The sequence below is a fragment of the Camelus dromedarius genome, chromosome 28 (assembly GCF_036321535.1).
Source record: "Camelus dromedarius isolate mCamDro1 chromosome 28, mCamDro1.pat, whole genome shotgun sequence".
NCBI lineage: Eukaryota > Metazoa > Chordata > Mammalia > Artiodactyla > Camelidae > Camelus > Camelus dromedarius.
The window spans coordinates 9,103,384-9,121,732 of record NC_087463.1 but is presented as its reverse complement, the minus strand read 5'-3'; the positions used below and the strand labels follow the sequence as shown (position 1 = coordinate 9,121,732).

At 47.4% G+C, this 18,349-nt stretch overlaps 2 protein-coding genes across 2 annotated transcripts in view; one reads left to right on the top strand and one right to left on the bottom strand.

Annotated features, from left to right (window-relative positions):
- Positions 1-4,409: 4,409 nt before the first annotated feature.
- LOC135319520 (atherin-like) lies at positions 4,410-5,175 on the bottom strand. Its single transcript, XM_064480298.1, has 2 exons — positions 5,118-5,175; positions 4,410-4,978 (listed from the first exon to the last, which is right to left on the bottom strand). The coding sequence occupies exons 1-2, from the start codon at positions 5,173-5,175 to the stop codon at positions 4,410-4,412; spliced, it is 627 nt and encodes a 208-aa protein (XP_064336368.1).
- Positions 4,940-18,349, top strand: part of MYO5B (myosin VB) — a 293,346-nt gene continuing 279,936 nt past the window's right edge. Inside the window, exon 1 of the mRNA XM_031441933.2 lies at positions 4,940-5,200. Within this exon, the coding sequence (XP_031297793.2) occupies positions 5,174-5,200 (27 nt within the window). The 5' untranslated portion in view covers positions 4,940-5,173. The remainder of the gene's footprint in view (positions 5,201-18,349) is intronic.

The window sequence follows — 18,349 nt, the reverse complement described above, 5'->3', positions numbered from 1 at the left end:
GTCAATTTCTGGTGTCCAGCATAGTGTTTCAGTCATACATATACATACATATATTCCTTTTCTTATTCTTTTTCATTATAGATTATTACAAGATATTGAATACAATTCCCTGTGCTGTACAGTAGCAACTTGTTTCACAGTTTAATTTAGACACAGCTTTGCTGGATCCTCTGCTTCAGGTTGTATCACTTCGGCTGCAAAGTGTCAGCTGGGGCTGTGGTCCTCAAGTTGAATCTGAAGGTTTGATTAGTGAGGAATCTGCTTCCAATCTCACCCATTTAGCTCCTGGGAGAATTCAGTTGCTCAAGGTTGTTGGTCTGAGGCCACCCATAGTTTCTTGCCATGTGGGTCTCTCCATAGGGTGGGTCACAATATGTCAGCTTGCTTCAGAGAAGCGCCAGAGAGAGGTCCAGCAAGATAAGTCACAGTCTCATCACCTAATCATTAAAGGGACATCCCATCGCCTTTGCTATATTTTATTTGTTAGAAGCAAATCACCAGGACCAGCCCCAACACAGTTCACCTACTATTTCTTGAGTTCTATTTTCTGCAAGGCGTTGTGTTAGGAGGTGCAGTGGGTTCAAATGTGGGTCGGATGGGGTCCCTGCCTTCAAGGCCTTAGAGCCTAGCGGTGAGGAGGAGCCAGGGATATTTGCACACACATAATATAGGATGTGGTAAGGGGAGTTTCTTAAGAGAGGTGCAAATAAATGCTTTGGAATTTCGACATTCTTCCTCATTTGTATGTGATGGAAAGCCCCAAGTCAGTAGGGAGGCCAAGATACTCCCAGTGGATGTCTTCTCTTTACTTTGAGAAGCTACGCAGCACAGAGCAGTGTTTCTTAAGTATAGCCCTACAACACCTGGGGCACTTCTTAATCATGCAGACTTAGGGACCACATGTGGACCAACAAATTAGCATCCTCTAGTATCACCTTCATCCTGATACCCACTAACATTCAAGAACGACTGGCAAGTGCTTAGACTCCAGAGTGAGGTAGAGTTCGGTTGAGTACCAGCTCTCTGACCTAGAATGTCTCCCCCATACCCCTCAGCCTCACTTTGCTCATCTGTGAAATACAATTAACATCCGAAACTCCTTTATAGGGTTGCTCTGAGGCTCAGACAAGATCACAGAAGCGCTTGGCAAGTTTCCTGGCACAAAGTAAGTTTTAAAATGTCTTTATTATTATTCAAAGGAGGGAAAGCCCATATCTGATTGTGGGATTAGAAATCCACAAAGCTCTGGCCAGGAGTAGTATTCTCCTCAGGGATATGATTCAGTTGAGTCAGTGTGAATTCCACTTTTAATCTGTGCCAGGTATGATGGAAGCCAGAAAGCTGGAACTGTGTTGGGGTTGGGAAAAAGGACGGGAACATGAGTCTCAGCTTGGTTCGAGGGCCTAGGGGTATTGCTAGCGTTGCTTAACTGGCAGGTGGAAAAGTGGGTCTAAAGGTTAGAACTGGATTGGAGAGTTAACACTGCAGCAGGAGGCGAAATAGGGGGTGTGGCTGAGAAGAAAGGGGAGAGCTGGGAAATGGGCCACAGTTTTATTCCAGAAGCAGGAAGAGAAAGAGAAGCTGTGGTTGGTGAGGCTGGGAAAATAAGAGAAAAATGAGAGAGGCCAGGGGAGGGGATGGCTTAACAACGTGAGGAGAGTCAGTTACTGCTCCCTGCTTCAGAGGGACTGAGAGGGAATCACGTAGGAAAGCAGTAACTCTTTTTTTTTTTTTTTTTTGGATAGTATTTGTTTAATGGGTAATTAAAGTACACAAAGATCTATGTCATAAGCAAGAAGAGAAACGTATCTAATAACTTGATTTAAAAATTTTTTAAAAATTAAAAACAATTTTTAAATTGAAGTATAGTTGACTTATAAAATTGTGTTAGTTTCTGGTGTACAGCATAGTGATTCAGTGATATATATATTCTTTTTCATTATAGGTTATTACAAGATATTGAATATAGTTCCCTGTGTTATACAGCAGGTTCTTGTTGTTTATCTATTTTATATATAGTAGTGTGTATCTGCTAATCCCAAACTCATAATTTATCCCTCCCTTTCCACTTTGGTAACCATAAATTTGTTTTTTGTCTGTGAATCTGTTTCTGTTTTATTTTTTGGTTTGTTTTATTTTTGTTTTTTTAAAAAATGTGTGAAGACTGATTTTTTTTTTTATTGAAGTATAGCCAGTTTACAAAATTGTGTCAATTTCTGGTGTACAGCATAATGTTTCAGTCATACATATACACACATATATTCGTTTTCATATTCTTTTTCATTATAGACACTACAAGATATTGAATAGTTCCTTGTGCCACACAGAAAAACTTGTTGTTAATCTATTTTACATATAGTAGTATCTGCAAATCCCAAACTCCCAATTTATCCCTTCCCACCTCTTCTCCCCCTGGTAAGTTTGTTTTCTATGTCTGTGAGTCTGTTTCTGTTTTGCAAATAAGTTCTTTTGTGTCATTTTTTTAAAGGTTCCACTTATAAGTGATATCATTGGTATCATTGGTATTTTTCTTTCTGTGACTTATTTCACTTAGTATGATAATCTCCTGGTTCACTCATGTTGCTGCAAATGGCAATATTTCATCTTTTATGGCTGAGTAGTATTCCATTGTATATATATATTCCACAACAACTTCAACCAATCATTTGTCAATGGACATTTAGATTGTTTCCTTGTCTTGGCTACTGTAAATAGTGCTGCTGTCAACATTGGGGTACATGTATCTTTTTGAGTTAGAGTTTCCTCTGAATATATGCCCAGGAGTGGGATTGCTGGATCATATGGTAAGTCTATTTTTAGTTTTTAAAGGATCTCCATACTGCTTTCCATAGTGGCTACACCAAATTACATTCCTACCAACAGTGTAGGAGGGTTCCCTTTTCTCCACACCCTCTCCATTAAAGCAGCGACTCTTAATCTTGGCTGTCATTTGAGCCACTTGGGTGGGAACTCTTAAAAACCCCTTTGCCCAGGCGGTACTCCAGACAAATTAAATCATAATTTCTGGAAGCAGGAGCCAGGCATTTGTTCTTATAAAAGTGATTCCAATGTGCAGAAAGAATGAGATCCAGTGAATTACGGAGGGATGGGTGTAAGTGGAAGCCATAGTAGAAGTTACCACTTCAAGAAATTTACCAGTTAAGGAGAACAGAGGAAAAGTCAAGAGTCAGTTGAGAGAGAGTTGTTGGTGGAGAGATGGGACCGCTGATGGAGCATGGTGGTGGAGAAGCCAAGGGGATCTGGAGCAGAGGTGGGACTGAGCATTAGTGGGGAGGCTTTCTTAGTCTGAGAGGGAAGAACACCCTGGGAATTGCGAAGACACTGAGTGCTGAGCCCCGTCCCCAGCCTTTCTGATTGAATAGACCTGCCACGGGCCCCATGTTTTGTATTTCTAAAACATTCCCAGGTGGTGCTGATGCCCCTACACTTCAAGAATTACCAGAATACAGGGAAGAAACCAGGCAGGCAGATTTTTGAGGGAGAGGGAAATGATGGACTTATTACCTTTCTGCTCTTGCCAGAGATATAAAGAGCTTCCTTCCAGATCCAAGAAGAGTTCCTCAAGCTTTGTTCACTGCATTTGTCAACTCTGGAAGTACAATTCTTCAGAATTACAGAGGAACTTAAAAAATTCAGGTACTCTGGTCCCACCCTTCACCAATGAATCAGAGTTCCTCAGGGTGCAGCCCCTTTCTTGGAACTGTTAAAGCTCCCCAGGTGAGTCTCATTGAGAAGACAGCATTAAGAAGGGCGCAGGTGGATTCAATGGGGATCTGCCTTCTAAGTGGGAAGATTTTAAATGGGATGCCTTCAAGAATCACCTTCCAGGGAGTGGGGCTCCAGAACAATTGTTCCAGCTGGTAGATGGATGCTCTGGTTGAGACTCACTCAGAGGCCGTCCATTCAGGTACGAAAGCCCCCTAAAAAGAGCAAGGCCGTGTCTCCTCCAACAGTTCCTGCTCTCCCTTTACTGACTCCTGCCAATTATTTTCCTTTTTAGCTGAAATTTCTACTTTTTGTTGGAAGTAGAAGCTGCCAAATGTCACCGGCAGAAGCGACAAAAGTAAATGAGGTAGGGAGCGGCAGAGGGACTGAGAGCTGGCGTGAGAGAGGGGAGACAATGGGACTCCCCAGAAAAGCAAACAATCCTCTGATGTGGGTGGCTGGGAGCCTAGTTGGAAGCGCTGACTAAAGTGGGCAAAGTGGAAAAGAGTTACTACTCCCACTTTTTCTCATCAGGAGTTCAGCGCAGAGAGCTCAGTTCGGCGGAGACAATCTTTAGCATATTCCAAGTCACCTAATCTACGACATAATTTTAATGAAGAAACTACTGAATGCAGCGACATAAAATCCAGAGGAAAATGTTTGGAGCCTTTCAGGAGCAGGCATCACTCCTGTTTACGCCTCTTGCCCAATTTCTGGTACTGCTCCACCCCCCTTTTTTCTGGTCTGCACTGGATCCCCGCCCAGCTTTCCAGGGCACAGCAGGCGCCAGTAGAGAGAGCGGCGCGGCAGCTGCCGGCGTTCGGCGCGCACCTGTCCCTGCGCGCGCGCCCGGCGTCCAGCAGGGGGCGGTCGGCGCCCGCGCCTCGCGCGGCCCCGCCCCCGGCCCCGAGGACCCCGCTGCGGCGGGGGCGCGGCGGGGGCGCGGCGGGGGCGCGGCGGGGGCGCGGCGGGGGCGCGGCGGGGGCGCGGCGGGGGCGCGGGAGGGCGCGGCGGGCCGGGCTCTGGCAGGGCTCAAAGGCGGTGGCGGCGCACCGGCTGCCCGCTCGGACGCGCGCCCGCCCTCTCCCTCCTGGGCCGCTTCTCCTTGCCCGCGCCGCCTCCCATACCTGAGCCGGGAGCGGCGCCGCGCCGCCGCCTCCCCCGCCCGCCCGGCCGCCACTCCTGCGCCGCCGCCGCGGGAGTAAAGGTCGCGCCAGCCGAGAGCGAGCCGGCCGCTGCGCCTCCAGGAAGCCTGCGGGGCAGGTCGAGGAAGAGGGGAAAGAGCCGAGAAACTCTTGGGCAGCCCGGGAAGATGGCGCCAGGCGGGCCGGCCGTGGACTGAGAGTCGCCGGGGCCGCGAGGAGCCGGGACCTGCCGCACCCCCGGGGCACGAGCGAGGGCCGCCCGCGGGGCACGGCGCCCGGGCTCCGGCCCGGCCTGCGGGGTCATGTCGGTCGGCGAGCTCTACAGCCAGGTGAGTGCGGGCCGCGCCGGGCCCGGGGGCACAGGTGAGGGCTGCGGGGTGGGTGGTCCTCGGGGGTCCCTTCTCCTGCGGCTGGCTCCGCGGGGCGGGGGCGGCTGGGGACGTCTCTCAGCCTCCCCGCCTCCCCCTCGCCGCCGCCTCCTCACCCCGAACTTCGGTGGCGGAGAAAGTTTGGCTGTTCCGGGAGCGCTCCGCGCTGACCGCACGCGGCTCCCGCCCCCGGCCAGGGCTGCCTCCGGCTCCCGGACGCCCTGCGGTCGCTGTGCTCGACCGGGCTTTGTCCGGCTGAGGTCCCCGAACCACGGGAGCGTCCCCTGCCAGCTCAGAACCCGGGGCGCTGGGACAGCCCCTGCGGTGGTCCCCTGCTGGTGGACCGCACCCCGTGCTCTGCAGCATGAGCCCCGAAGGGCGCCTCTCGCGTGCCACCGAGGGGGAACCCTGAACTTGAGGGGTGTTCCTGCACTTGGGGGTGGAGAGAGGGGGGAACTCAACCTGGTGTGAGGGGCGCGGCGGCTGAGGGGTGGGTAAGCGGTGGGTCAGAGGATGCTCGAGGGAATCTCTGGGAGCCTGAGAAAGTGCTTTCTTCGCCACGGATGGGCGTTTTGAGGCAGCCGCACTCGGTGGGCTTCAGTTATCGTGGGGAGGGGTCAGAGTAATGCTGACCCGAGGGTGGAGTGTGGATTTCCAGGCTGTCCTCAAGGTCAGAAGGAATGTGCGGGGCTCCGTGCTCAAAGTCAGAAACGGGTGCAGCCGGTTGGAGACGCCCGGCTTCCGCAGCAATTGCTGTGATTAGAGACCAGCCGCTGCTTCCCCAAGCGCCCACGGTCAAGCTGCAGCCGCCGGGGGCCCCCTCGGGTTTCAGCCTGGCCGGGGGAGGTGGGGTGGGTATGAGGGGGGCAGGGTCCTTTAAGCACATACCTTTACCTCCTTTTAAAAAATAAGTTTTGGATGTCCTGACACCTCGTCTGCAGGTTTCCCTTCTCTGTGGCTGGGGCACGTTTGACAGTGCCTCGTGCCCATCTCTCAGTGCAGAGGGGTGTGTGGTGCGCGCGTGGGTGTGGGTGTGGGTGTGCGAAACCCAAGACCCGACCCTGGCCAACAGGTCTGGGCGGGGGAGGAAGAGCTACTTCCGCATCCTCACCTGGTGACTGCTCACCTGGCGAGTGCTCGCAGCTGCCCGGCTCGTGGGCGAGCCTTCAGCTCGGTGGGTCGGCCACCCCGTTTCGTTTGAGGAATTTTCTCTTCCCTTCCTCCTGGAGGGGGTCAGGGCTGAGCTGAGATGACACGAGATGGCAGTGGAGGCTGTAACCTGGCTAGGGGCGGGTCCCTGCACCTGCTCCGCCCCCAGTTGGGTCTCTCCCCGCCCTCCCCGCAGCGATAGCTGATGAACGACACTTCTGGGAGGAAGGGGTGTGAGGTTCCAGTTAGGAGGTGCAATCTCTGGCAGTTCTGGCTTTGGAAGAGCGCCCCACCCTGTTGACCTGTGGGAATCTTGGGAGGAGCGCTCAGAACTCCCCTTTCAGTTCTATCCCTGAAGCAGCTTATCCGGAACTTCAACGACGAGAGGCTGGAAACCAGGGAGCCAGGGAAAGATCTGGAGTGTCAAGTGCTGAAGCTTCGTTACGCTAAAGCGCATGAAAGTTTCCCTTGTGCTCCCAAGTAGAGTGACTCGACTGAACATACCTGCAATGCATGTTAGTCTTTTATCAGTAACTAATTGCTGTATTATATGAAGCTCATGGTTAATTGAATAAGCCCTTAAGTTTTAGAGTCCTGATTTTGAAAAACAAGAACACTGAGTTGCTTTTAAAGACAACTTTAAGAGAAAACACTCAATTTGATTTTCAGTTAGAAATGAGTGTATTGCATGCTAACTATTAGGAATAAGTTAGTGAGAGTCTGAGCTAAAGTTCCAGTGTACTTTTTCTTGACCTGTGAATATAGGGACAGAAATGTTTCATGAGGAAAAGGTCTTGGGAGGACACACAAGACGCTTAAGGAAAAAAGTGGCTTCACTGGTGTGAAGGTTTGCCATACTTGAAAAAGAGTCTTAGAATTCTCCCTAGGGCTGGGGGACTGTACTCACTGTTAATGGGTTTCTAGTTCTTAGATCGTTTGTAGGTTTATGAATCTCAGGTTGAGATTTTCTGTGGCCCACGCAGTGGCTTCCAGATTGCGTCTTGAGCAGCTGTTACTTTTTCTGGCAGAGTTGCACACGCACTTTACTGTGAGCAGCAGTTGTGCTGCTCTCTAACCACGATCGCCCCGCTTGTTAGGCTGGATTCGCAGTGTGCATATGGATCAGAAATTATGCAGAGACGTCGTGCTTGCTGCTCACATTCGCTTTGTTCTTGGGGGGAGAGGATTTGTTCATTTTTCTTGTGTTATCAAGATAGCCAATGTTCCTTTTTATTTTTAACCTGCGAGTGGGCTTTTCTAATGTGAACACTGGATTCAGGCACATGCTTTAATGTATTATGCATGATGGAAATAATTATTATGCCAACAGCATTTGTAAGTGGGGTGGAAATTTTAAAGCCCTTTAGTGATTATACCTGTTGCTTTAGTGACATGGCAGGAACATGTTATTACTGGAACATGAGACACTTAAATTTAAGTGTATAAATTAACCTGTAAGTACTATAGATTCAGATAAGAATTTGGTATATTAGTCTATTCCCAGTTACCCAGGAAGACTTTCTTCTTTTCCCTCCCTCCAAGTTACTGTGTTCTTGCTCTTCTCTTTGTCCATCTGTTCTCTTCAACTGGAGGCTCGTATGCTGTGTGAATATTTGGGGGGCGGGTGATTTTAGTCATTGGCAAAGGGCATTTCTCATAACAAAGGCACTCCTGTTTTCAGAAGACCCAACGCCTTGCCTCTGAGAAATTGCTTTCTTTGTACTGAGGTTTTTCTCAATGAGAAAAGAGAATGGGAGTCACTGCCAGACGCTTTGAGGGTAATGTCAAGGTGAGTCTGGCTCATCCGCCCTTATAGAAAGGTGGAGCTGACCATGGCTCTCCTGTCGCAGGTGGCACGTATGTGGCAAGTGTTAGTACTTTGTTTCCAACCTGCAGAAAAAGACTACATTGTACAAATCAAATTAGCCCAGGTGCCAGGAAGATGCCCAAACATGTGCAAGCGTGGTAAATACGATTTGATTATGATAACTGCAGAAAATAATGTGACTTTTATAGTATAAAATACATAACCTCTCTTTCAGGCTGAATAATACAAGCCTTCTCTATAGAAGGATTATTCTGGATGAAAAATTTAAATACTGTTCTCTCAAATAATGAGGTTTTCAGTATGCGGCTTTGGTTCTAGCCAGCAGAGTGACTGGGAAATCACTAGACTGTAACCAGTACCTTCCAATAATCCCTTTTATGCTGGTTTTTAGTTGAGAGGTGGTGTCTGAGCAGTGGATTTTTGATGCTGCTAGGAGGTGACTTTACTGGGGTATACGCCCTGTGTGTGTCAGTGGTGGCTCTGAGCACAGGGGCCTTTACGAAGGGCCGTCTGGGGCCAGTCCTTTGAAAAATAGAACTCGTGCTTTTGGGCTGGTGTTTTCTAACTGTCCCTTACCTGTGCATCAGGAGTGCAGGTTTCTCCCACGTGTCAGTCTGAAAGGCGGCAAGAGGCTCCTGTTTGCTCTGTGGCCCCAGTAGAGACGTGAGGGTCTGGTGACCAGTTGTAGCAGATGCATTGGCTCTTCCGTATGCCCCGGGCTGTTCTCCTGCACGTGGCCTGGTGCTTGCTCACTCCCAGTGGTCAGCACCTGCGCCCTGTCAACGCTTCCTAGAGCCGAGAACTGACATCCCCCAAGGGAGATGGTCCTTTTCCCGGTGGAGTATGAGAGCTGTAGCTCCCAGTCCCCCCACCTGGGAACAGCCCGCAGATGTGGCGCACACTGTTTCCAGAGCTCCTGTGCAGGTTGAGCCAAAGTGCCTCTCCTTGGGACGTTCCTGAATATCACACCCCTGTGTGGCTTCCGTCCCTTCCCTGTGTCACCTCCCCACTCCGCTTTCCTGGGAGCATTTTCTAATTGAACTTGTGAACAGGACTCCTTGTCTCAGGATCTGGTGCTGGGAACCCAGATGAACACAGAGCCCTGGTGACTTGGCTGGGTGGGCGTGGAGACGCTGGAGGGCTTTGGGCCTCCGCAGGGCCCCGGAGACCAGGGAGCAGCGTGGAGGTCATGTGCCATGCTCCTGTGTCCCTTCCCCGCCTCGCGCTCTGCCTTGCCCGTGGCCTGCCTTGCCATGCCTAGCTCCCAGTCCCCTCTGCTCCTTTGCTGCTGCAGACTTCCTCATAACTGTTCGCTGACACCAGGTCTCTTCACTTGGGCCTCTTGGGAAAGCTTGCTTTTCAGCTGCTAGTTTCTTCCCATTTCCTTTTGGTTAATGCGCTCCTAATATTTCATTTCATTAGCTGCAGGATAGCCATGCATCAGAAGGCTCTCTGACAGCTCCAGGTCTGGTTGGAGTCTGAGTATATTGTTGTGCTTATATTGTTCAACAGCGATGGCGTTCTCTTGCTGTTGGGGGGCCAGGGCACCTCTGAGTGGAAACTAAGTAGGCATTCTAAATTCTGGAGGGCCTGGGTGTGTTATAATACTGTTATTTTCTGTGATAAGGATCAGCTATAAATTATACTGCTTACAATGTCTAAGTTCGAATACTGTCTTCCCTAAGTGATAGTGGATTTGTCACTATCCATACAGATTGTCATGGTAAACCTGGATGGATTTGAAATAGTAGCTGACCTCTATTTTCTAAGTAGGTTCTCAGAAACCACATTCAAAAGCAGCTCAGTTTAAAGTGAGTGGAGCATCTGAGCCCTGATGTCCTTGTCTACACAAGGACCTTTTGCATCATCATTGGGCTGTAAAACCGAAATACACAAAGTTACCTAACAATCCAGCATGACCCATGTGCCACAAGAGGCGAGCAGGTGCTCCTGGTTGCAGGAATTCTGTAGAAGCGTCAGGCAGGAGGGCAGTGGGGCAGGACTGGCTCCAGAAGAATGAATAGGATGTGAGTGCACATGGAGATTGAGAATGGCACGGTCGGTAGGAGGTGATAGTTTAAGCACGGCCAGGGATGAGCTAGATGTAATTGGGACTAGTAACTACACTACTATCTTAACATTCTCGTGAAAGTCTTAGACTTATGGAAGACTTGCAAAAATAACAGTTTCTATGTATGTATTTCCAGATTCCCCTGATGTTAATGCCTTGTAAGTAAAGTGCAGTCGTTGAAACCAGAAATTGAACATTCCTATGGCACTATTAACTTGTTTACAAGCCTGATCGGAATTTCACCAGTTTTTCCACTAATGGCCTTTTTCTGGGCTGGGATCCCACCTGGGATTCCACATTGCATTTGGCATTACAGCACCCTAAGTCTCCTCTAAATGGTGACAGTTCCTCAGTTTTTCCTTTTGATGTTGGCACTTTTGAGAGTATTTGTCAGTGATTTTTGTAGAATGAGCCTCAATTTGGGTTTGTCTTATGTTTTCCCATGCTTTAATGAATGAATTTTTGGCAATAACATAACAAAAGTGATAATGCCTTCCTCAGTGTACCCTCTCAGGAGACAGGTGATACCAGTGTGCCGTTCCTGGTGGTGTCACTATGATCCCTTGGTTAAGGTAATGTCTGTCAGTTTCCTTGTATGGAAGAATGGCACCTAGAAACTAAGATCTGGGTGCTAGATGTGCTTATTACTGTTTTTATAGCCGCTTAGGGATTACTGAGCCTAGAACTCAAATATTTAATTATGCAGGCAAGGGAAGAAGAGTCATCTGTGACCTTGAAGTTTCCAGCTCGAGGATGGACAGAAATAAAGAAGTTGAGATGAGGCAAGGATAATGCTTGATTTTTGACACATTGAGTGTGGGATGAGAGTGGTTTGTCTAAGTGGAAATATTTACATTTGAGGATGTACCGATGAGCTTAGAGGAGAAAGGTCAGGCTCCAGGGTCCTTGCAAATAAAAGCTGCCTGGAATTTGCTTTTTTCTAAGAAATGCAGTTGTCTTACAGCATGGTTTTAATAAAGATGAGACCATGACCTTAATGTGGGCAGTCCTAACCTCTGGGGTCATGATCTTGCTGTGGACCGTGCAGGTGAGTGCCCTTAAACGGTCTCAGCTCTGACACCTAGGAGCAGATACTTCCTAAGCCTTGATTTCTTAATCTGACAGGTTGGCATGGTACCTGCATTGTAGGTGATTGGAGGATTATGTGATCAGACACACAAAGTGCCTGCCTGGCACCGTGTCTGGCACACTGTGCTTAGCAACTGTTTATCAGTTTATTTCCCCCTTCGGTCGTGGTGCTGGATGGTGGCCTTTTCTCCTAACCCTCCCTTGCCATCCTGCAGGGGTACAGGTCATAAGGGCACTTGGTGAGAGAGAAAGGGAAGGCTTGCTGCACATATGTAACTGCCTGAGCCACAGACAGCCGAGGCACAGGGAGAAAAGACTTCCCATCCCCCACAGCCCCTGGGGAAGGAGCGTGAGCAGTTTGAAAGAAGCTTTACATCTAAGCTGTGCTTTCTGGCCTCCTATTATAGCTCTAAAGGAAAATTAAAAAGCATTTTTCACAATGTTCTTTTTTTTTTTGGTTAATACAAATGATTATTGAAGCAATTCATACAAGTCAGGAAGGGCAGAGGTTCTGTAATCCCATTCCCAGACGGCTGCTGCTAACCACTCCCGTACGGTCCCCAGACCTTCGGTGTCTAGGAGGGGACCACAGCTGAGCGCCGGAGTGGGGACTGGCCTAACCTGTGGCAAGGACACGCCAGCTTTCCAAGATTTAGTACAGAAAATGCACGTGAAATACCTCATTTATGCTTTTATATGTTCATTAAATTCTCAAATAATCATTTGGATATAACATGGCTACTAGCAAATTTAAAATTTCATATGCGATTTTCCTCATTTCTATTGGGCAATATTGCTTTGACTTATCCATGATTCGGTATATACTTATATGTATGGCAGGGTCCCATTTTTTATTTCAAATCTTACTCTACTATGCTTTTTTTCCTCTTTAGTGTATAAAGGTAATTATACTATTCTAATGGCTGCATAATATGGCATAATACGGTTGTACTTTAATGATTTTAACCATCCTCACTTTGAACATTTAATTGGTCCCATTTTTTGATGTGAAAAATGTTGCAGAACATTCTTGGAACCTTTCTGGTTTTTTTTTTTTTGGGAAAGTTCCTAAAGGTGGAATTGCTGGCATGTGCTTTTACAAGTCCTCACTGATACAGTTAATAGCTTCCTGGAAAGAACTGGTTTGTTTCTTTACCCTTCCCTGGCACTGGTCATTGTTGCCTTTTTAAACTTACAGTAAACATTTTATTTTTGTTTAAAGTTGACTTTCGTTGAAGTGTTGGGCATCTTTTCATATGCTTGGTGTGTTCATTTGTAGTTTTCCTTGCATTTCCTCTGTTAAGGTATTTATAACTGCTTTTGCTCATTAAAGGATTATATTTTTAGACATAGGAAGTTGTGGAAACCAGAATGTTCAGGATAAAATATACGAATACGTATGTTAAATAAGGCACCTTGGCATGAATTTTCCCCTTCATTTGTTTGGAGCTTCCATGTCTCTTGAGCCCTACAGTGGAAAAACACTAATTAAGCAGTTGATAAATGTTAGCTACCTTATGAACTAGGTCATTTCTAAGAGCTGTATGTTAACTAACTTAACAATAACACCATGACACAGGCACCCCCACCATCTTCATTTACAAACAAGGGACTTCAAGCTTACATGACCTGCCCACAGCCACACTCCTCCTGTGGAGTGGGTTAGGGACCCCACCCCCAGCTGTCTGACCCCTCTGCTCTACTGCCTTCCATGAGGTTCTGTCCCATTGATGGTGGGTCTAGAACATCATTTGTGCTCAAAAGAAGCCCTAACATGGAGCTTGCTTTCTGCTAGCACTGCCCTGCCCCACCAGCAGCAGAGAGGGAAAGGAGAAAGGATAGTCTCTGAGTGCAGAAACAGGGCAGACGGTCTGGCCCTGTGGTTCTTTCCCTGGGGAATCTGCTGCTTTGCATCCTGTTGCTACCACCACACTCAGCCCCATAGGTGTCCTGGTGCTTCTTAAAACTGTCCCAAGTGTAGGCAGAAACCCTTGTTTTTGGCTTTCTGTAGGCCACATAGGCCCCCAAAGAGGATCACATCTTCAAAAATAAAAAAAAAAGGCTAAATGTAACAAAAGGTGCACATGAAACTCAGTGTAAAATTATTTCTGATTTTAAATCTAATCCTCCTCTCATCCCAGGGCCCCCATCTGCTTTCCAGGCACTTTCCCTGGCTCCATCTCCCTCTTAAACTCCCACAGTGGGAGTATCTTCTCTCCAATCAGCCTCAATGTCTGATGGGCATTTTGTTCTCTTTCTGAGCTAAGATCAGAGAAGCGGGTCTGAGACTCCTGGAAGCCCTCTCTCATCTGCCTGCTTAGTCAAAGGTTTTTATGTTTATGGGTGTGCCCTGCTCACTGCCTGTTGGCTGGACAGATGTTTGGAAAGTGAACTCCCCCTCACTCAGGTTGTCAGCTTGGCCATCACAGACAAGGCCCCTTCCTCCAGCATCTGAGGGGAGAGCCTTACAGAAGGACACTCAGGACCCAAACCCTGTTATAGCTTGAGGTGCTTGGCCAGGGCTTTGTCAGAGCACTCTGAAAGCTCCTCCAAGCAGGGGCAGTTTGCTTTGTTACGGGCAGGAGGTCCTCACGTTGTCTGGGTCCTGGTGGAGATGAGCACTGGTGTATCTCGCTGATTTGCTGTGGGGATGACCACGCTTATATATCTGAGCTCCAAGTTAATGGCCCATAATGCTCCTCTTAAAATTTATTCAAGGGCCCATAAAAATTACCCTCCTTTGAATGATTCTAATACTGATGCAGTCCCTTCAGGCTTTTCTCTTCTTTGCTGAAGTTTGGGGAGGAATGAAGAGGCCCATCATGAGGGATGCTTAAGGATTTCCCCATAGAGCTTTTGTCGCTATAAAACTCAAACACATAGTGAAATGAAATCCTAAAGGACGGAGAACACCCGGATACCTCCTGCGTGGAATTCAAAGACTTGGCTTTTAGTCTGTTCAGAACTAAGCAGTTCACTTCCCCTGGCTTAGAGACTCCCCAAGATAGAAGGTGCTGGGCAATAAGATGCCAGTTCCATTGTAGCATTACCTGGATACTGGGTGTTTATGGTGAGGGATGAAAAGGAAAAACATTGGAACTGGTAAATTGCACTGTATTCAGCTGTCTTCGTGTGCCCTGGCCATTCAGTTTAGACTCTGGCTTAATCTTCCTTTTGCTCACTGCCCACCCAGACCACAGTGCAATCCCACCAATGATATGAGGCATGTTCAGAACATATTACCTGACTTGATATGATGCTCGGCTTAGGTATCACTTAAGGTGCTTCAGAGAGGAATTCGTACAGAATTGATACCATTTTCATGAATTTTTGAAGTCGGCAAAATGAACAGTATTGGTGAAGGATATACATGTGATAAAAATGAGTCAAACCCAGGGAATGAGGGAAAAGGCAACTAGAATAGTAGTTACCTGGGGTGGAGGAGGGTGGCGGGGGAGCAGGAGCAGAAACAGTGCTGTTGGAGGGTGACTGGTTTTTGTGACCAGTTCATGAGTTATTCACTGTATTACTGTGCTTCACAGTGACATATAAAAAAGATGATTCTGCTGAATGTAGGGTGAGTTACAAAGCCAAACTTAAAAAAGCTTTGGGACTGTAGGTAATTTTAGAATGCGTTTCACTACTTTTTCTTACTTGTGTGCAGTTGGTGGCTGAGTGTGTGTATTTGCAGAATTGCTCTCACTGAAGATGTTGGTTGAATCTTACACTCATATCCCTCACTTTTCTTGAGAATGGGCTTTACATACTGTAGGCACTCAATAAATGCCCTTGAATTGATTTAGAGCCCACCTGCACTCCCTTTCTGTTTCCAGGCCATTGCTCTTGGAGGAAAGGCCTTTTTTCACTAAGGAGCCACCTGTACTGTAATGTTATCTTCTGTCGTTTTGGCACAGTTTGGGCTGGAGGGCCCGGTGGAGAGCCCGTCTGTTTCCTCTGGCACTTGCCTAAATCTGTGGAATGCGGAGCCCCTGTTAGGAGATAATTAAATGTTGTTTTTCTTTTTTTACTACTGTGCCCAAAGGCTTAGCACAAGGTATAAATATGAAATATCAGGAAAGCAACATCTGTGGATATGAATAGCCTAATTTTACATAATTTAAAAAGTAATTTTTAAAATCTTTTTTAGGGGGAGGTAATTAAGTTTTTAAAATTAAAAAAAAAAAATTTTATGGCGTTACTGTGGATTGAACCCAGAACCTCATGCATGCTAAGCACACACTACCACTGAGCTCTACCTGCACCCCCCAACTATTTTACACAGTTTTGATCGTGTGTTTTTTGCTGTTACATCCCTAAGTTTTATCATTTACATTCAAAGCAAAATCTTATTTTTTTCTCACTTAAATTTCTATTGATAATCTCATCCAGACTGATGGATATTTGCATCATTAGATGAGGGTGAATATGGATCTCCATTCCTGATGTGAGATCCAACAAAGCAGGTGGCTTTCAGAAGAGGCAACAATGAATCCAGGAGGAACAGTCGGATGGAGTCTGTTTCAGCCGTCTGCTCTCCCACAGGTTAGATAATACTCACAGTTGTCATCTGAAGATTCAGACCAGCTTTCATGTTCATCACTCAGCCAACATGTGTACAGAGCACCTTTTCCCTGCCGTGATGTCTGTCACAGCCCGGACACGAGGCAGGGAGGAAGAGCCCATCCCTGCAAAGTGGTCTTTTGACCTTGGGTTTTTCCAGTTCAGGGGTTCATTTGTTGTATGAGTAAGCATTAAGGAGGTGTTAGTACATTAAAAGGAGATAAATTGCTTTATCTTGTCTCATCAGATTTAATCAAATTCTTAATTTGCCTACCCTTGCTAATGAGAGCTAATGTTTATTTGTGAAATAAGGAAAATGAATATCTCCTTGGCCACAAACTAGTGTTTCTTTGCTGTCAAGCTGCTTGCTTTTTCAATGGCCATTTTACTGTGTACACATGTGCTTAACTATGTAATAAACTGTGTGCACCAAAATGATAAAAAATATTCTTAAAACGTGATTTTTATGACGTGTGTCAGATCTCACCCATCTGAATGAAAGCCATTTCCTTCAGGATGCTCTTTGGCAGAGATACAGGGATGCTGGAGCTCATCAACACCTCTTCCGAAACGGGCTTCAAATCTGGTGATTCTCTTTCCTTTGCTGGCAAAGTCTCTGTGCCTGGAAGGTACGCTTTCTCTATCCCTGAAAATATCCAAGAGTTACTCAAAGAACTGAGCTGGTTGAGTAAGGTAGGAATTCACTGACTTAGATTTCTGTTACAGGCAAAGTGTGACTCGCAGGTACTGATGACAGTTTTGTGTGGCCTCTTACTAGTTGTCACCCTCAGGGGAGGTACAGTCGGCTTTGAAGGCTCTCGGTGATCAATCAGTGTAGAGCCTCCAAGGCTGTCAGGAAAATACTCGTTTAAATGTAAGAGTTCTGGTTTGTTTGGTTAAAACCTTAAGAGGCTTATCAAATTTTATAGTAACATTGATTTATAGTCCCCTTTAAATATATATGTATGTTAATACAGTTAACTTACTACGTGGGCATATAATTGCCTCAATAAATACTTATTGATTTAAAAATCAAATGGAAAGCCCATTCCACCTAATTTCCTAAAACAGTCTTTGAAAGTAGGTGGAAGGATTCTCTCTGTACCTTCTTACCCCGGCTATGCCTCAGGTAGGGTGTTAGCCACTCAATGTAAGATGAGAAAGGAAAGCAGAGCAGTATTATTCGCAGTAGCCAAGAGGTGGAAGCAACCCAGTGTCCATCATGAATGAATGGATAAACCAAAAGTGATACATCCGTACAGCGGAATATTACTCAGCCTTAAGAAGGAAGGATGTTGGTTCTGTTGGATCCTGACAGCAGCTGCAGTGACCCTCGTCTTTCTGGCTCTCCTCGCTGTTTCCTCTTTGCTTCTAGAAACGTGGCCTCCAGTGTGGCCGTCTCTGTTGTCCATCAGAGTGTTCAGTAACATGAAGGGGTGTAAGTCGTTCTTCACCAGAGGAGGCGAAGTAGTGCAAGGAGGCTGTGATCTTCTGCTGGAGCGAGGACAAGAAGAGCCTCATCCTGGGGGAGGGCTCGGGATGCTGGTAGGTGATGCGGGCCAGACTGAAGGTGACACCACACCACCTTTGTCAAGATGCTTCCATACCAGGACTGCCACTACGCCCTCTAGGATGCAACCTGTGAGACGGAGGAGAGCAAGAAGGGGGTCTGGGCCCCTGAGTCTGCAGCCCTTCAGAGAAAAATGATCTGTGCCAGCTCCAAGGATGCCATTGAAGAGAAGCTGATGGGGATCAAGAATGAATTACGAGAAAACCGCTACAAGGAGGTCAGGGACCACCACACCCTGGCAGAGAAGCTGGGGGCGGGGTGGGGGGCAGTACTATCACTCCCTGGAGGGCAAGCCTGCCTAGAGCATCTGGCAGCCCTAGACCTGCCCATGGGGGTTGCAGGCTGCCCCCTTTTTGCTGGATTGGTGGGGCTGGGGAGATCCCAGCAGGGGGAGAGCAGTCCCTTCACCCCAGTTGCTAAACAGCCCCCCACGTCCTGAACCTTCCTCCTCCCTCCATCCCTGATGATTCTGGCCTTCCCATACTGTTTCTCATTTTCTCATTCTTCTTGGGTTGAAGCAGATTAAGTTCCCCCAGGCACCCCTGCTTAGGGGTCTGTATTAACACCCCAGTGCCCCACCTGTTTCCCTTTCCCATGCTGCCAGCTTCTAACTGCAGCAGTGACTGTCCGCTCATCTGTTCAGTTCTGTGCACAAATAGAATGTTGTGGAGATGACCCCTCCCCATGCTGCCTGGTTCCCCTGCCCTTTCCCCCCTGGTTGAGGCCACTCATGGAAGCAAGATCAGTAAGCAACCTTCAGTTAAAACAAACAAAACAACAAAGGAAGGAAGGATGTTCTAACACCTGCTAAACATTGATGAACCTTGACATCATGTTAAGTGA